The 19,819-nt window shown below is 29.8% G+C and overlaps 1 protein-coding gene across 1 annotated transcript; it reads left to right on the top strand.

Moving 5' to 3' along the window:
- Positions 1-223: 223 nt before the first annotated feature.
- Positions 224-1,095, top strand: LOC136092466 (uncharacterized). Its single transcript, XM_065820735.1, has 2 exons — positions 224-363; positions 444-1,095. The coding sequence occupies exon 2, from the start codon at positions 497-499 to the stop codon at positions 995-997; it is 501 nt and encodes a 166-aa protein (XP_065676807.1). The 5' UTR covers positions 224-363; positions 444-496; the 3' UTR covers positions 998-1,095.
- The last annotated feature ends 18,724 nt before the right edge of the window (positions 1,096-19,819 follow it).

Genomic DNA, 19,819 nt, shown 5'->3' with positions numbered 1-19,819 from the left:
ATTGTTGCCATTAAACAGCTTCAATCCTGCACCGTCCTCATCAATATCTTCCCCCTTATCTAGTTACTGATATAGGAAATCTCAAAGGCCACTCTTGACCGCGTGCATTATTTTATTGTTTTTCACATTTGTTTATTTACTTTAACAGTAAGTGTTGTGGTAAAACAAATTTACCAGTCAGGGAAGAAATTAGTTAAGAATTTTAGCATCACTCCATCGTAGAGTTTTTTCAAAAATATATATATAAAACGTCAGTTAATATAACAAACATCATTTCACGCCGGCTAAAATATATTTATAGCTTGTGTTTTCAAAACGAGTTTCAATTTTTATTAAATCAAAGTTGATTTTGACTGTTTAAAGGTGAGCTGACGTTTTGTTTTTATTTAATATTAAATATGTTTTACTTTTGTTATATATTTATATTTGAGTTTTTAATTTAGACAATATTAAAAAGATATTTACTTAGCAAAATTATTTGATAAGTTTTATAAAAATGGAAACTGGTAGAGTTAATTGCTTGGCTGTTGATGCAAGCGAAACAAGCGAGTTAGCATTTAACTGGTATGCAAAGAATTACCATCGTAAAAAAGATACCTTGATTATACTTCACATTCATGAAGTTCCTCAGTTGCCTATGATGGGCATTTTATCAGGAATTTATCCGACAACTGACGAGCACCGTAAAACAATAGAAGAAAGTGTTAAGGGGGCAAAAGCAGTAGTTGAAAAGTTTAAAAACCTCTGTGTTGAAAAAGAGATCGAATTCAATGAAATTATTTTGGATGACAACTTTAAATCTCCAGGACATATGATATGTGAATTGGTCAAGAAAAAAGCTGCAACAGTGGTAGTGTTAGGACAACGAGGCTTAGGAGCTGTTTCAAGAACATTTTTGGGAAGCACTAGTGATTATGTGCTACATCATTCAAATGTACCCGTTATTGTAATTCCTCCAACCACCCCTTCTCAAGAACCTACATCGTATTATAAATAAACAAACTATAATCTTTTACAGACTTGTTTGAAACTATTTTAACGTCTATTTTTGTTACTTTTTTATTCTTAAATATAGTTTCTTTTTACTCTTATAAACTATTTCAGTATTTTAAATATATATATATATATATATATATATATATATATATATATATATATATATATATATATATATATATATATATATATATATATATATATGCACACACATATATAAAAAGAATTAATATATTAATATTAAAGGGTTAATTTGAAAAACATTACGAACAAATTCTTAAAGCGTGGAAAACATTACTCAATGCGTTGAGAAAAAAATCTGCGTCATTGCAATGACGCAAATCTTGTGAAATGTCTTTAAGTCTTAAAGTATTTCTTGTGGTAATGATGTAATTGTTTTAAGTGAATTTTTGCAGCCTTATTAACTAGTTTAAAACTTTTCAAACGCGTCGTAACGACGTTTTTGCATAAACGACATCTTTTGAATCAGTGTTGTCAAAATTATTACTACGCATTAAAATGCAAAAAGTTTTAAAAATGCTTGACTATATACATTTATTAAAATGATATGTAACTCAATCAAATGTAATCAAAATGCAATTTATTTAGAAGCAAATATTTTGTCAAAAACCGAAATAGTGTTCTAATGCCACAATGAGCCCAAAAAATGTCAAATTTGCAATAATACCAATAAAACCGAGTGACGCAATGTGTTCAAAATGTCACGCAAGTTTATATATAACGTGCAGATAGCATATTTTTCAGCATTGTTTTGCCCGTTGTAACTTGCATGATTTTTAAAAAAACTGAAGTCATATACTAAAAATAAGTTATTTTTGTTCTGGAAAAATAGAAAACAGATTTAATTTTTTTAAGCATTTTATTTCTTTTCGTAACCTAACGTCTGAAAGTCTTTTTTTGAAGTTTATATTTAGTTAAAACTTGTTTTCTTGGTAGCATCGTTTATACGAAGTTTAAGGTTTTTTACGTATTTGTATAAAGATTAAAAATAGTAAAGGACGTATATTTACTTAGTATTGATGTATAAATATCTTTTAATGAATAGTCAAGTTGTTTGTTAAAGCAACGTGAGCATGCGAGGGTTAAACTTTTTATAGTGCTCAAGTGATTTTTTCCGTGTTAAAACACGTGAAATGCCACCTTAACAAATACATTAGATCGCGGTAACAAAATGGGAAGAGGAGCCAGTGGTGAAAGCTTCACCCCCTCTATATATTTCAAAACGTAAAACTGGCCATAAAATTATTAAGAGCTTTTTTCCTCCTCTCGTTCTCTCTTAATAAATAACCAACACAGCAATTGAATATCCGTTAAAAGGTTGTTAAAAAAATATTTGTGTAAAAGTATTCACTATAGTGTAAAATCATATTCGTATAGGAATGTTCTTTAAACAAATAATATTCAATACACACGTATGTATTTGTTGAACATTTAAAAGAAGAACGTGCATTTATAGTTATTTTGGCTACACTAATCACTAATCACTAAACACTAATCAGCGCTTTTAGCTAACAATTGTTGGTTCATGAATACAAAAATATTCACGGCCTTTCGCAAAAATTTTTAACTATTAATATTATTTAAATTTTATAAAAATATATCACATATATCATCATCTCTAATTGGATTTTTGTTTGCAATGGATAAATCAGTCAACAATCTGATTATACCCTAAATAAAAAATTTAAAAAAAAACATAGATATTAGACACTAGAAAATCAGTAACGAGTCTCGCTTTATCGTCTGATGTCGGTGCTATGCCTTACAGTATCGATGTGGAAATCACGCGTTACTGATTTTATAAGTATCGGTTATGTTCGTATCGTTTAATACCGGTAGCATCATTTGGATTGTCTTCAACAATCACTAATTTGAAATAGTAAATTTATATAATAACTAAGACATAGAGGAGTTTGGCGGAAAATGGAACATCAAAAATATTTCAAGAATAATTTTAAAATATTTTTTTATGTAATGCATGTACTGCACCAAAAAGGTTTTAACAAATAAAGCATCATTTCGGACACCGATTTCATTCCCTAAGATTAACACCAGATTATAATAAAGTATATACATTTTTGACTTTAGAGGAACCGTGCCGTTGGGGTAAAGTGGGACAACCATGGGTGAAGCGGGTAATTAACAACAATTGTAATTTATATAAATGACTTAAATATTAATATACCAAATAAATTAGAATTATTTGCAGATGATACTAAAATCGTGTCAGCAATAACCAATGAAAGTAACAGCAATACTCTTCAAGAAGACTAAAATAAGTTATAAGATTGGTCAAATAATGGTTAATTAAGTTCAATGGAGATAAGTGCAAAGTTATGCATATTGGTAAATTGAATTTAATTGCAAATTAGAAGATCGTGTTTTACAAAAAACAGAAATTGAAAGAGGTTTAGGTGTTATAATATCAAATGACCCTAAATGGGAAAATCATGTTATCCGCGTTGAAAATAAAGCTAATCAAACACTATCTTTTATAAAACATGCATTTAAATACCTTGATATTGCAATATTAAAGTTGTTATACAAGTCAATTTTTAGGCCACAGCTTGAATATGCAGCATCAGTATGGAGCCCATGTTGTATTAAAGATGTTAATAGACTGGAAAATGTACAACGTAGATCGACTAGGATTGAAACACTGAAAGGCATTTGTTATGAAAAGAAAAATTTTAGGTTTAACAACGTGTCAAGAAAGGAGAAGAAAGGGATGACTTTGTAGAAATGTTTAAAATATCAAATTCAACTGAATATATTAAATTTAAAGAGCCTTTAAGATTTTACAGTCACATGTCCAGGAATCGTCACAATAAAAAGCTTCATCGAGAATTTACTAAAAAAATTTTACTATTTAACAAATAGAGTAGTAGACGATTGGAATTTGTTATCACAAGATGCAATCAATTCTGCAAATAAAAACACTTTTAAAAATAGAATAGACAAAGTTCTGAACTTTTGATATCAAGTTATTTTAATAAACTATTTTTATTAACAAAATCTTACATTTAGAGGCTTTTATAGTCAACACTATGTAGTTTTGACTCACCAAACTTAAATAGTTTGTACAGAATATTTTATATTTATATTTATTTATATAGATTATGTAACATCCCTGAAAAGTCATGATCTTTGAATAAACGTTTATATTGTATGATAACATCAATGATACACTAGCGATGCACCCACCCGTGTTTTGAGATAATTTTGTCAATGGTGCATGCAGTTGGCATACTTAAATTATTTGAAACGTTTTTAGAGGTTAAAGTTTATACTATGCTGGTTTCTAAAATTTTAATTACCATTTAGTTTTTTGTTCATTGGGTCAAAAAATGCTTTTTTTAAAAAATGATTAAAAGAAGTTGTTTTTTTTCTTCCTATGATAAGAAACAAATAAGTATCGTAATGATTATACTAGATATTTAGCTACATTTATTTTTTTATTACATGCTATTTGTTTAAGTCTATTCATAGGCAGGGTCTATGAGTCTATTAGACTTAACAAATGCTACAATCGTCAATTTTTATAAAATTTCATTAAAAAAAAAGGTTATTTAGAAAAAAAAAGGATGTGGAACCAGTGTCCCCGGTGTCGTCGGCTCTGCATAGCTAAGGTTTATACATATCTATAACTTATAAAAAAAAAAGGAACGTTGTGGCTAGCGCAATGGTACCGTTGCTTTAATTTTTTATCTTAAAATCAGGGTAGTAAAGTTTGATTGGTTTATTTTAAGTCACGGCTGGGAATATTATTAGTTGATTTTGAAATTTGTGTTTGTACAAATTAAAAAAGTGTTGCAATACTATATTGTATCTTTAGCATTGTGGTATCTCATTGGTTCATCTTCCACAAGATCCGAGATCGAGTCCTTTACTTATTAAATTGTTTTGAATATTTTGTAACTATTTTTTATTGAAAGTTATTATTATTGTTGTATATTGAAAGTTACATTGATTTTTACTATTTACATACATCGATATAGGGAAAGACGAAGCGAGTGTAAATACATCCACTGATTTAGAGATAGGCGGAGTGAGTGTTAGGGTTATGACTTTTTTTTAACCCCATCCTCCTGTACTGTAGTTTGATGAACTTTTACCTAAAAAGCACAAAATGAACTATTATTTGCATCTCTTTTTAAAAAGTTCACCCCGCCATTGAAAAATCGATTTTTAACTACGTAAACCGGTTTTTATTGTGGTTATCATTGAAATTTATTTAAGTTCAGTTAAATATTTTAATGAGTATATTTTTTTCAGTCAATGTATGTGCATCTTTAAACTGTCTCAAAGATTTTTTATTTAAAAAAAATATATTATTATTATTAAAATGTTTAACTGAATTTAAATAAATTTCAAAGATGACGACAATAAAAACCGGTTTGCGTTATTAAAAATCGATTTTTGAGACTTGATTTTTTTAAAAAGGTGACTTATGTCACTTTCAAAATATACTAAAAAAGTATATACAGCTCGTATATACTTTTTTAGTATATTGCAGGGTTATTCATTCTTATATGCGTTTTAAAAAAGTAAAAGCTAATTGCTCTTGTTTCCTGGTAAACGATGTTTAAAATACTGTTAAATAATGTTAAAAATACTTTTTACATTTGAAACTACCCACTTTTTCTTACTAAATTTAGTATTAGGTCTTTGTTTAATTTTATTATTAAATTTACTGATTGATTAAACTATTATTTATCTAATTATTCCTTTATCTAGATTTAAATTTATTTATTTATAATTATTATTATTACACAAATATTTACCCTATGGATGGAGGAGAAAATAGTAGTGCCAATTGAAAAACAAGGGAAAATGTTACAAAAGAGCACATTGAAATGCTTAAGCACTTAGTTGAAATAAATAAATCTTCAACATGCAATTCCACTTCTCATAATTTATCTTAGCACACAGTTCAAAATCTTGTTGTTAAGTTAAACAGAGGAGAATTTGACGACATGGTAAAACACCTATAAACGCTCAAATAAAAAATATGATTAAATTATGCGAGCAAGAAAACAATCTTGGTACGCAAGAAGCAATAAAAAAAAAAAATTTCTCCAGCAGGTTTCAACATGTTTCAGGCCACTATTTCAAAAAAACTCAAACGCTCGGATTTATCAAGAGAACGTGTTGTGCCTGTACCAGAAGAACAAAACTCAACGCAAGTTATTGATGCACCCTATGCATTTGTAAGCAAAAATAAAGTTAAAAACTTATTTATTTGGATAAAACTGGATTTAACGTGCACACCAAGAGCGCATTGTTATTGGCTAAAAGGTACCCAGCAATTATACAGTCGTCTGCAAATCGTGGCAAGAATGTTAGTTTGTTTTGTTTCAAAAATGGAAGTGCTGGCTTATGAAATAAAAACTGGAGGCTAGAATGCAGATTCATTTTGTACTTTCATTACAAAAATGCTGGCACAGCGATTAGGAATGCAGATGTGGAAGCGCCGATGCTTGATATAGACAATTGTAAATTCCACTGGAGTCTTTCTGTAAGGCAAAAAGTAGCCTCTCATGGCATAGCTGTTAATAATCTGCCAGCACACACGCCGCAGCTTAATGCAATAAAAGAATTTTTTACTTCTTTATAGCATACTTACAAACAAGGAGAAAGGCTTCGAAACGCGGATGAGGGTAATCAGGAAACTTAAAAATATTATGGGTACTATAGCGTTGAATTTAAATCCATTTTACAACCATATACCTAGTTATATAAATCCAGTGCTGGCTCGGCAACCATTTTTTAAATAAATAAAAGTGGCAAACAACCTAATTTATATTTTGAATATATCTGTATAAAAACATAAAAGCCTATTTATTGTTTATATAAAATTATCTTAGAGATTTTATAGGTAGTTGACTCGCATATAAATGTGCATATAAGAATGAAAAAATACGCATATAAGAATCAATAGATAAACAAATAAAAATGAAGATACGCATATAAAAAGGATTAGACCCGCATATAAGAATGAATAGCCCTGTAGGAGAATTTTAACAATGATAATAGCGTACTATTTTGGTGACGACAATTTATTTGTTTGTCAGAATATTAATCCCACAACCACTTGCGCTATTAAGAAGATCTATTGGTTCTGTACAATGCACAGTTGGAAAAATTGCATCGCCAAAGATCAAGAGACTTACTTCAAACATAATGTCTGATAGTGGGTTTTGTTATTAACAGCTTGACTAAGAATTTTCTAATTTTTAAAATTCTAAATGTGACAGGCTTAATGGTAGTGGCTACTTAAAGTTTGGTTTTTAAATTATTAATAAAAATTATCAAGATGCAGAATTTAGAAATTAATATTTTTTCAATATATATATCATTGAAAAATTGACAATATGCTTATCTTTGGAAAGTTTATAATAAAGACTGTTAAAAATAAAAATAAAATATTTCCTAAAAAAGTTGGTACTACAATTTTAATTACAAGAGTACTAAATTTTAGCTATGACGAAGAATTAAAAAATTGTTCCAACTTGTACCTTTTCCATATTTTGATATTTTTTAGTCAATAGTGTCCCTAAGAAGTGTGGCTGCGATCATCCGTTATCTTGAGCGCTAATTTAAAAATAATTTTGAAAAATTTATGCTTTTAAAAAACTAAAAAAATCTAATCTTAAGGCATGAATAAAAATGTACAATGCTTTCAAGTTTCGAAAAATACTTTTGACAATGTAGATTTAAATACATTATTACTAGGATTCAAGTCAAAGAAGAAAAAACAAATATATTAAGAAAGAGATTAAAACTAACTCTTGCAAAGTATGTTGCACATTTGCAATAACGATAACGATTACAATAACAACAACGACTTACCATAACGAAAAAGTCTTCAAAACATATGATTTAGATAAATCACCAGGTAATCAAGAGGGTTTAATAAATCAATAGCAAAAAGAGGTTCACCAACAAAAGAGCTTGATGAATTGAGTTTTCTTACCAAAAGGCGATTGATAGAAAATATACCATTTGATTCAAAAACGGAATCCTTCGAAAAAATATTGTTGGTGGCACTTAAAACAGTATTTGATAAACGTGACTTTAGTTTAGTCAAATCACTTAGTTTCGTTACAAAGAGGCGACACGAATCGTTGTCGCGTTACACTCAGCTAACCACGTTGCAAAAGAAAATGACGTCTGAAGAAGCTTTGGCATACTTCTTGGATATCAAACTTTCAAATAGAGTTTATGAAAATACTCATAAAGAAGCACCATGCAGATTTCCAACTTATCGAGTAATTTCCGAAATAAAAAACGAGTGCTCAACTTTAAAAACATTCATTGAAGATGAACATATAAAAAGAATTCATTGAAGTTACTTAAACAAGGGCCAAAGTTGAACTACAGGATCTCATAGATCACTCATCTAAAAGGCTTGTGAAAATACAGGAATGGGAAATTTTTAAACATTTGAATGACAAAAAAAGACTTTGATGAATGAATACTAATTATTAGTTGAGGTATGGGACCGAGCATCAAATCACTCAAAACACCAACATTTTAGTAATTCCATTCAAAACAACCTTTAAAATTTGGATCTATTAGTCACAGCAACTCTTCGACTATATGTACAATTAATTCAAACAGTATTTTATGGAATAACATAATGTCTCTGAATGTTAGGTTCTGTAGACCATATATGCTGGAATATATAAAGGAAAATAAGCAAGTGGTATTAAAAGTTAAGGTAGAAATTGAAAAAAGAAACTTTTAATTTATATCCTGTTAAAGTTTACCTTCCAGGACATAAGAATGTTTTGATCAACTATAGTTTTATCATTTCAATGATTAATGGAAAAATCTTATTTTTCATTACGGACACTTCTTTGAAACAATGTTGTCCAATTTGTCTAGTCACACCGAACATGATGAACCACCTAAAACTCTTTAAGGAAACATTTGTTTTACAATGGCAAGCATTGTGCTATGAAATTTCACCACTACATGCTTGAATTAGGTTTTCGAATTTATTTTACATATATATAAAATAAAAATAAAAACTTAAAGTAAAAACTTAAACTTACTGAAGTAAAAAAGGTTTTAAAAGATATATAATTATTAAAAAAAAAATAATTCATGAAAGGATGTTTGAAGAATTTGGTTTGTGAGTTAGTGAACCTAGAGCTTTTTCTAATCCTTTTTCTGATCCTAAACTCAGCAAAGTTTAAGAAATTGATATAGAAATTACTATAAGGTTGCATAACATTCTAATTGCAATCAATTTTAAAGACCCAATTGATCCAGAAAAAAATAAAAAATACTGCAATGATACGTATAAGAAGTTGTTAGTGACATATGATTGGTTCAAAGTCCTAGCTTTCATTCACAAAGTACTAGCACATGCTGGAAAATTATCATTAATTTACCAGTTCAATTTGGTTTATTGATAGAGAAAGCAGCTGAATCTCGACAAAGAATTTATAAATTTGATCATGAGCACCATGCAAGAAAAAAAGCAGAGAGTAAAAAACCTTCTTTGGTGGGTAATGAAAATAACCTGTAATTGAAAATTGGGAGGTAAAGAAAATAACCTGTAACTGAAAATAATCTTTTTTGGCGGGTGGGGGTGGGACGGTGGAACTTTCAAGTTAAAGTCAGTTTTTTTATAAATTTAGTCATCTAGTCGGGTATTTGACACCATTCAGTCAGGTGAATTTTAGTTTTAAGAACTTTTTTTTTTATCTAAGGAACCAGTCGGTACTTTTTATAGATTCACCCCCCTCCTCCCCCCACCATCCTCTCTTTTTATTTGTAGAATCGCCTCTGTTCTGACTCCCTAATTATCTAAACCTCACTAACCAAAAGATTGAAAAATAAGTAAATATTGTGCCTGCCGGAATAAGTTAAAAGTTTGTTAGCAGTTTAAAGCAGTGGTAGAGAAAATTCAATTGATATGGAATCAGATGAAATCAATTGCTTAGATGAATTATATTTAAATGTTGACAAAATTTTAGAATTAGATATACATGTAGAAGAATAAATTTCTAATTTGTATAATTTGTATAATGTATAACTTATATATAATATTCGTTTACCTGCTATATAAATTTATTAACTAAATAAAAAAATATTTAAAATATTGCAGTGGTCCGGTTCAAACCACTGGAGTTTGGAAACGAGAATACCTCAAAGTTTTATTTATTAGTTTTTTTTAATACTATTATCTTTATTATTATTATTAGTTAAGAAACAAAACAACTGATTTTAATTCTCAACTAATAATCTGTTAAAGTTCGAAAGTATAACTGTATAAAGTTTTCACCCTCCCCAAAATGAGGAGGTTGTCAACTTTATATGTTCATAACTTTCAAAGAATAAAAGGTTATTTAATGAAAGTTTAAACCTATTAATGACTTAAAATTTAGTATTAGATAGCAACAAAATTTTTTTTTGGACTCATTGCCCTTATATTTGGGATAAGAGCTAACTTTTTGGGAACTTTTGATTCGGGGCATCAATCACCCCGGTTTTTTTGGAAAACATTATATTTGATAAAAGCATGAACAAAATAAGTTTTGAGCATTATGAAAATTGTCCCTTTTTTGGACAATGCTCAAAAGTTCACATATAAAAAAAATCCGACTGGTGCCCCAAGCGCTCATATGCATTTTCTCCCCCCCCCCTCCCCTCCTTGCTGCTCATATGAGCTGTGTAAACACAAAAATAAAAAATATTATCTTACATCTCTATTTTACTCAAAAAGGAAGAAAATAAAATCGTTGCATTTATATGGATTACATGTCTTAGCTTGTAATCCATATAAATACAACGATTATATTTTTGGCCACCTATTTCAATGGAATGTTTCCACTGTACAATGTTTGTTTGAATATCAATCTCAAAATGTCTTTAAAAAAATCTATTCTTACAAATAAACAGCTCAAAATGTCTATAGAGGTTAACTGCAAATCCACTAGACACTTTTTTGCTTGGTATGTAATGATTTGCAATTAATAATTCCCAATGAAATAATTAACAATTTTCTATGAAATGTTAATCATGATTTGTATAATTCTATTTGGTCAATTATTAACGATTGCAATACTACAATTCCTTTAGCCGACATTTTGGCACAGAGCCCGTTATGCAAAACTTAAAAATAGTTGAATATGAAAAACGGCAAATAGTTGTATACTATTACCGATTACATATAAACCTGTGGAAGTGCTTCCACGCTGGAAAAAAATTTTTTTTAATTTTTATTTTAGGTGCCCCAAGAAGTCCTAACGGTCTTGTCACAGAGCACCGCGGAAGTGCATTTAACCAGGAAGTTCACGCCTCCTTCCTTACCGTGACGCAAAAATGCGAAAAATGGAAATCGTGAAGTTTCCATTGATTTTAATCTAACTTTCAAATTTATCCTGTTATAAAATTCTAAAAATCTTTAAAAAAATTTCGTTTCGTCTTAAATCGTGCTTTTTTTGCTTAAAATTATGCAAATACTTTTTTTATCGAGAACACACCATTGCTATTTCACCTTTACCACCTAAATGCGTGATGTTTTTTATGATAAAACAAAATAAAATTCGCATAACAGAAATAAAATAACCCTTTCAGCAGAATTATATTTCCGAGTAAAAATTCAAGCATAAAGTAATCATTTATAATCACGTACAAATCATTTAGGTGTATACTCTACTTGTGTAGGGTATACACCTAAATGTATGACACAGTAGGTTTTGACACCCTAGAGCTTGACAGCGTAGCCAATGATGCAGTTTAATTCTGATTCAGAAATGCAGAGAACTTTCTGAAAAGTTCTCTGCATTTCTGAATCAGAATTAAAGGGAGGGGGTCGGGGGAGCACGTGCCCCCTTTCCCAACATTTTTTTTTTAAAGGAAATTTTATTTTTTCATTTAAGAAAATTTTAGAAACAGAGGACTTTTTTTTAAAATTAACTATTGCGCCCCTCCACTTTGAAACCAGTGTATGTATATACCCTGTATATACAAAATTTGTATTTATACAAAATTTAACTCTTCTATTAATAATTACAACCATCATTAAAACGTTCAACAAGTAAATAAAGTAAGTAAATAAACAAATTTGTATACTCTTTTGATTATTCTTAATAATTAAAAAAGTTATTAAAACGTACACACAAATAGCTACGTGATAACTAACACGTTTAACAACGTGACAACTAGCACGTATAATGTTAACTTACTAAAATCACAATAGTTCAGTTCAATAACGTTTATAACGTTTATCCAAGTATATTTATATTTAAAACAGAAATTTTATCAAATTAGTAACCAAATTTCAAAAATCTTAATGAGAGAGATGTTTTTATTCACAACTTTTAACTTTTTAGTTGAACTTATTTTACTGTTTACCATTGTTTATTATACAATCAAAAAAACGTGAAAAAAGCTCTGCGTTCTAAATTTATATCCTCGTTAAACTTCCGATTTAAAATTATTGAAGCTGAAGTACGAGTCGGAGGTCAAAATCAATAGGAACTTACGACCTTTCGATAAGGGAGTAGAAGCTCTTATAGAAACAAAGAAAATAAAAAGAAATTGATAAAACCAAATAAAGTATACTTGTAATATATCAAGTCATAAAAGTAATATCCAAACAATAACAAACACGATAAACATCCGAGTATATTTAACATTTAAGTGCAAGCCTTCACTATCTACATCGGTCATCACACTGCACTGCTTTAATAAAGGCATCCCAAAAAGTACCAACACGTTTTAATAAGAATACAGCCAACATAAATATCTTTTCATATTTTTAATAATCGATCACATCCTGAAAATTTGAGGTCATAATACCAACAAAACATTCCATCAAAATCCTTTTGACTGATATGTTTAGATGCAAGAATGGTAAAACTAAAATCGTGGATTAAAATACACGATTCTTGGTATGTTTAGATGCAAGAATGGTAAAATTAAAACCGTGGATTAAAATCCAAAAAAGATATTAGAGTTTGATGGCTACAACTAATTTTGCGGACCCGTGGGGACCATTATTTTTTAATTTTTCTAAAAAACTTCATATTTTCTATATTTAAATGATTGTAAAAAGGAAGCTAAATATATAAAATATGTTTTCAAGAATAAAATTCACTCTTAGCTTATTGAGCTCATCTCTTGGCTCAACACATTTCTATCGCTCGTCCATAAACCGTAAACAAAAATCGGAAACTGAAAAACGGAAAACAAAATTTCAAAAATGCCCATGTTTGTAAAAGATCACAATAAGTGCAGGAAATCTGTCTGCTTTATTTGTATGAAAAAAACTGACCGCGAAATGACACGATTGAGTCCTACAGGCAGAAATGAGACCTAGAGGATGGAGCAATTTTACGGAGGGGGGGGGAGGAGGGATGGAACATTCCCTCCCCCCTTTCTCCCCCAAAGAAGATGATTTTCAAGTTGTAGTTGGTTTTATACGAACTTAATAGGCTAGTCGGGTATTTAACACAGTTCAATCGGGTAAATTTTAGTTTTAAGGCCTTTTTTTTTTTTAGGAGCCAGTCGGTATGTTTTAAGGATTCACCCCTCCTTCTCCGCCCCCCTCATTTCATTTACAGAATCGCCTCTGCCTACAGGAAAAAGATTTTGGAAGCTTTTTCAAAAAATATTAATTAATTAATTTGACAATGAAAGAGTTCCAATAGGAATTTGCATGCCTTGTCGTTTCAAGATAAATCAATCAAGTTACAAGGAATCAGTTCAAAATCTGCCAAAACTTTTCAATTTTGAATCCATTCTAGCTACAACTTTAACTCAACAAACAAGTACTTATAACTGCTAAATTTCCAAATTCAAAAATAAAAGGCAGAGAAAAGCACCCAATTTAAAAGCATATCAAGAAGAAGCAAGCAATCAACAGAGAAATGTTGTACAAGTTGCATTTTTCAGAAATTGCTCGCGGTCTACCTCATTGTTGTACTCAAGGAACTCGTCATCAAAACCTTAGAACATTAGCAATGGCAGATTCTAATGGAGCTGAGCAGATAGTGATTTCCGCTATAGATTCATCACCAAGAGGAACAATTCGAATTAGTTAACTCCATGACCCAAGATTTACTGCAAGAAAAGGTGAAACACAAAAACAATTTTCAGAATAATTATAAAATCACATTGGTTAATGGTTAAAAATTTATAAGTTCCTCACTAGCATCTCAGCAACTCTTTGAAACACCTTTAAGCACTAAAGAAATGGTTGCCATTCAACAAAATACAGGACTTTCAAACACAGGCATGAGGAAATTTGGATCTGCTCTCAATCAAATTGGCCTTACTCGACTGGTTGAGGCAAATTTTCAACAAAAGTATGCAGACTATGGAAAAAATATAAAACTTTACAAGAAAATTTTACAGTGAGCACCATCGAGTTGTATGAAACTGACAAGTGCCAAATTTCTTATTGCCATGACTAACATCAACTAAAAGAAGTCGTTGGTATCTCAAGATGCCTTGATGTGGGATCCATCCTTAAGCTTGGAATAGATGGCGGTGGTCTGTTTTTAAAAGTTAGTTTGAACTTGCTTGACACAAAGCTAGATGAATCTAAGGCTCACAGTCCTTTTCAAAAGTTTTGTTCTCAAGAAGGCCTCAAAAGCACTGGTGTTAAAAAGCAATTGATTGTGGCATTTGCACAAAATACTCCATAAACATATGAAAATGTTAAAAAAAATCGCATCCAAGTAAAAAAAGCTTGCTCACTAAGCCTCTTGATTGTCTCATATGATCTTTAACTGGCAAATATCATGTGTGGAATTTTTTTTTTTTTTTTTTTGTCTTCGCTGTTTATATAAAAATAAAATAATAAAATTACAATGAAACTTTTACGTTACACAAAGAATATATATAAAACAGACAGGGGCTCAAAGAAGATACGGATGACTGGTGTCACCACAATCTTTTCATAGAGCCCTTTTACTATAACATTTAAAGCCCACATGGCTTTAGTAAATTTACAATAAAACATTTTTTCTGAAAAATACTACGTGAAGAATAAAACTCAATAACATAATTTACAATAACATTTAATAACATTTAAAGCCCACATGCCTTTAGTAAATTTACAATAAAAAATTTTTTCTGAAAAATACAAGGTAAAGAATAAAAACTTATATATACATCCTCATATATATACATACACATACACAAACACATATACAAACATACTTTCACACACATATATAAACATACTCGCATATATATCAGAAGTGAAGGAGATGCAATTTCATTTGTCGTTTAAAAGAGGAAGTGCTTTTCAAATCTTTTATATTGTTATTTTTTAATTGATTCCATAATGACGGACCTTGGTTAATAATTGAGAATTTTGACACTTGCGATTTTACTCTGCTCAATTGATAGTTATGGTTGCTATTTGATCGAAGATTATATTTTTGTGAAAACGCCAATGTAAAAATATCAGAAATACTTTTGGCGGCAAGTTATTCTTATATTTATACATAAATATTAATATTTGAAGCGAATTAAGTTTTGATATATTTAACACATTCCTGTATTTTATTACAGGGGAAGGGTTTTCTAATCTTTTTAAATAGTTAACCGCTTTACATGCGTGGTTTTGTAGCCTCTGTAATCTTATTAATTTAGTTTTGTGTGTATTAACCCAAACAATATTAGCGTAAGAGAGATGACAACGAACAAGACTGAAGTAAAGCATTTTGCGTGATTTATAATCAAGAAAGGCCCTAGATTTATATAATACACTTATAGCAGAAGATATTTTTGCTTCAATAAGACTAATATGTTTTTTCCATGATAGGTTCTCATCAAAAATTACTCCCAAAAATCTTGTATAATTTACTCGATTTATTTCTTTTTTATTAATTGACAGTTTTGGCAACTTTAATGGAAGATTAGTTGATTGTCTTATTTTATGGAAGAGAGTAAAATTTGTTTTTTCACAATTTAATGATACCTTATTAGCTATAAACCATTGGTTAAAGCTTTCCAGTTCAGTGTTCATTGTTTCGAACAATATTTTTACATCAGAATTGCTGTAGAATAAATTTGTATCGTCTCCATACATAATTGACGATATTTTATGAGAATCTTTATTCATATCATTAACATATATTTAAAATAATAAAGGTCCCAAGATCGATCCCTGTGGGACTTCGGAATCAATATCAAGAGCTCCTGACACCTCCAGGACAACAAACTGTTTTCTATTAAAAAGATAACTTTTAACCCACTTATATGTTAGGCCTTTAATGCCGTAATGCTTTAACTTTAAAAGCAAATTTCCGTGATCAACGGTATCGAATGCCTTAGAGAGATCAATAAATACTCCAAGTACTTGTTCCCCTTTATCAAAGCACATAGATATTTTATTGGAAACTTCAATAGTAGCGTGTTCAGTAGAGCAGTATCTCTGAAATCCAAATTGATTTTTGTATAAAAGCGTATTTAATGTCATGTAATCATAAATTCTATTAAAAATTACCCTTTCAAATATTTTTGAAAAGACAGTGAGTAGTGATATAGGGCGGTAATTGGAAACAGAAGAACAATCACCATTTTTAAAAACTGGGTGAATTTTAGCTAATTTTAATTTATCAGGAAATATACTATTCTCAAATGAAAATGCTATTAAATAAAATAATGGTTTTATTATACTATCCATAACATGGATAGCTACATTACTAGTAATGTCGTCATATCCACATGACTTGTTACGCTTTAGTTCAAATAGTGCTTTGTTAAACTCGTGTTTATTTATTTTTTCATTAGATATGCTAGTCCCAAGTATTCATCAAACACTTTAGTCGACTGAACAATATTAGATGCAAGAGAGGCGCCTACATTAACAAAATATTTGTTAAATTCTTGACATATATTTTTTTCACTTGTTATAATTTTGTTGTTAATAATTACTTGTTTTAGTAAGCAAGAGAGTTTCTTTTTCTCTCTTCCAGTTACTTCATTTATAATAGACCAAGTTTTCTTGATATCAAACTTGTTTTTATCCAGCTGGTTAGAATAGTACTTTATTTTCGCTTGTTTTAAATTATTTTGATAAAACTTTTTAAATGATTTGAACGCATTTTCGTCAATTTCCTTTTTAGATTTTAGAAATTTTATATAAAGCTTTTGTTTTCTTTTTGAAGATTTTATCAAATTATTTGTCATCCATGGGTTTTTAAGTTGTTAATTTTTTATTTCAGTGGTTAATTGTGGGCAGACATTGTCATAAACATTTTGAAAAGTATTCAAAAAATTGTCAAACGCGCTATTGGGGTCTGCAGAGGAATAGACATCTTCCCATCGCTCATCGTACAACTTCTTCTTAAGTTTATATAGGCTTTTAATACAAAGATTTTTTTTAGTAACAAATACTTTTTTATTGCCGTCGTTACATGAAACTCCGTGCGCAATGTGATAAATAGGAAAATGATCAGAGAAATCTGAAATAAAATGCCAGATTCGAAATCTAAAAAATTATTAGTTAAAATATTATCAATTGAGGACGAAGTAGTTTTTGTAATACGCGTTGGCTTAAAAATGTTAATGTTAAATTCAAGTAGTAGATTAAAAAAGTTTTTTGTATTTACAAACTTTTCATAACACATAGCATCCAAGTTTAAATCACCAGCGAAAAAAATATGCTTATTCTGAATGCTCATTTGCGATATAATTGCTCTAAGGCTATTATGAAAGCTAATTTGCTTACCGCATGGTGGTCGATAAAGCGAGGAGATTAAAAAAGGCTTACCAGTTTTATTTAGAATTTCAATACACAAAGTTTCAATATGTTTGTTTGCTTTACAAAAAGTTTTTTTGCTTTAAATACAAACTTGTCAAGAATATTGATTGCAACGCCGCCTCCCTTGCTTCCAACACGTGGTTGACTTATTATTTTGTATGATGATAAATTGTACAAAGAATTTTCCGACAAAGGTATTTTTGCATCTTCCCAAGTTTCTGAGATACATATAACATCAAAAAGATAGTTTATAGAGTAATAAAAATGTTTAAAAGCCTCAAAGTTTTTATTCATTGATCTTATGTTTATAATTAGGATACTAAAATCTTTACTGTTTTTTTCTCTATTAAACTCGTCAGGTTTATAGTATGAGTTGTCGAGACAACTAATATTTATTTCAGTCAAAAAACTATATTCATTTTTGTTAACTCTCAAAAAGTTCAAAACTGGAGACTCTAAGTTTTCAATACTAATTGTTATATTATTCTTGTTAGTTGAACTCATTTCTTATTAGATCGTTTAATAATTTTTAATCAAAGTCAATAAGTAATATAAAAAATAAAAACAATAAAAATAAATTTGTTTTCGCTTATCTTTGTTTGACGTCGCATTGCTTATACTCGGCATTTCTCTTACGATCAGGCGGTTGTATACTACCTTATTTTCCTTGACTTCGATGCATTTTTGCTTGTGCAAATAATTCTTTGCGGATTCTCATAGTTTCTTCACTAAAGTCTTCATTAATAAAAATATTTTTCCCCTTAAGATTTCTTGCCCTAGCCAGAACGCTTTCTTTTTCCTGTCAGTTTAATAATTTGCAAATAATTGTCCTCGGCTTGTTTTCAAATTTTCCAACCCGATGGGCTCTTTCTATGGTTATTGGTTCATTTATTTGAAGATCCTCTTTAATAAGCGTTTTCAGTTTTTTAAAACCTCCTCGCTTGTCTTATTGGGTCCCTTTTCAACACCCACAATTCGCAAATTGTTTTGGCGATTTCGATCTTCCAAGTCAACTGTTTTTCTTTTATTCTCGGTAGATTCGATGACTAATTTTCCTTGAAAAGATTTGATTCCGATTAACGAAGTTTTAATTTCGTCCATTTTTTTGTCAACTTTGCTTATCTTTGTCTCAAGTTGATCACCGTTAAAATTTAGGCCACGTTTAAGGTCTTTAACATCTCTTTCTAAGCTATCAATTTTTTCTTGGAAGCATCTGAAAGTTTCTTTAAAGCACTTTAAAATTGTGTCAGATTGAATTGACATTAATTCCCTTAGCATTCCCATAGTAATTATCTTTTCATTCCATAACCATAATCAAAAAAAAAATAAAAGTCAAATATATTAAAATATCTCTAACTTTCTTCGTTTACACGTGCACTCTGCTCAATGCTCAAAGTGATTGAATTATATGCTCAAAGTGATTGAATTCAATCACTTTCCAGCAAGCACCCATGTTTTTGGTGTGAAGTTGAGTCAGCAAAACTCTATGAGTGTGGTGAGATGAGAACCTTTGGAAAAATCAGAAAACATTTTCAGGACTTCCTCAACAGCGGAGGAAACACAATGAGTGCCATATCATTCCAAAATACTGTGCATCCTCCACTCTCTACTTTTGAAGACCAAACAAATGTTTTGGAAGTGATTCCACCAATGGAATTGCATTTGCTCATTAATGTTGTCAATCATATTGTAAAAAATCTTTTTCAGATGTGGCCAAAGGTAGTTGATTGGATTGCTTCATTTCATATTTCTCTTTTGTCTTACCATGGGGGCACAATGGCAATGTCTGCATGAAGCTGTTAAGGAAAGTAGATGGATTGAAAAATTTGTCAGAGAATGCAAAACAAGCATTAGATTTTTGCGAATGTTTGGCATTGTTCAAGGATGTTGTTTATGCTTGCTTTGGCTGTGTTTTGGATCTGGAATATGAGTTGAAAATTGAAAAATTCAAGACAAGTTACCTGAAGTTGCAAATTTCAGTTACACCAAAAGCTCATGCAATCTTTTTCCATGTGCCACAATTCATCAAAAAGAACCGTATGACACTTGTGCAATTCAGTG

The sequence above is a fragment of the Hydra vulgaris genome, chromosome 15 (assembly GCF_038396675.1).
Source record: "Hydra vulgaris chromosome 15, alternate assembly HydraT2T_AEP".
Lineage (NCBI taxonomy): Eukaryota > Metazoa > Cnidaria > Hydrozoa > Anthoathecata > Hydridae > Hydra > Hydra vulgaris.
The sequence above is the reverse complement of the archived record's forward strand: the minus strand, read 5'-3'. Positions and strand labels throughout refer to the sequence as shown.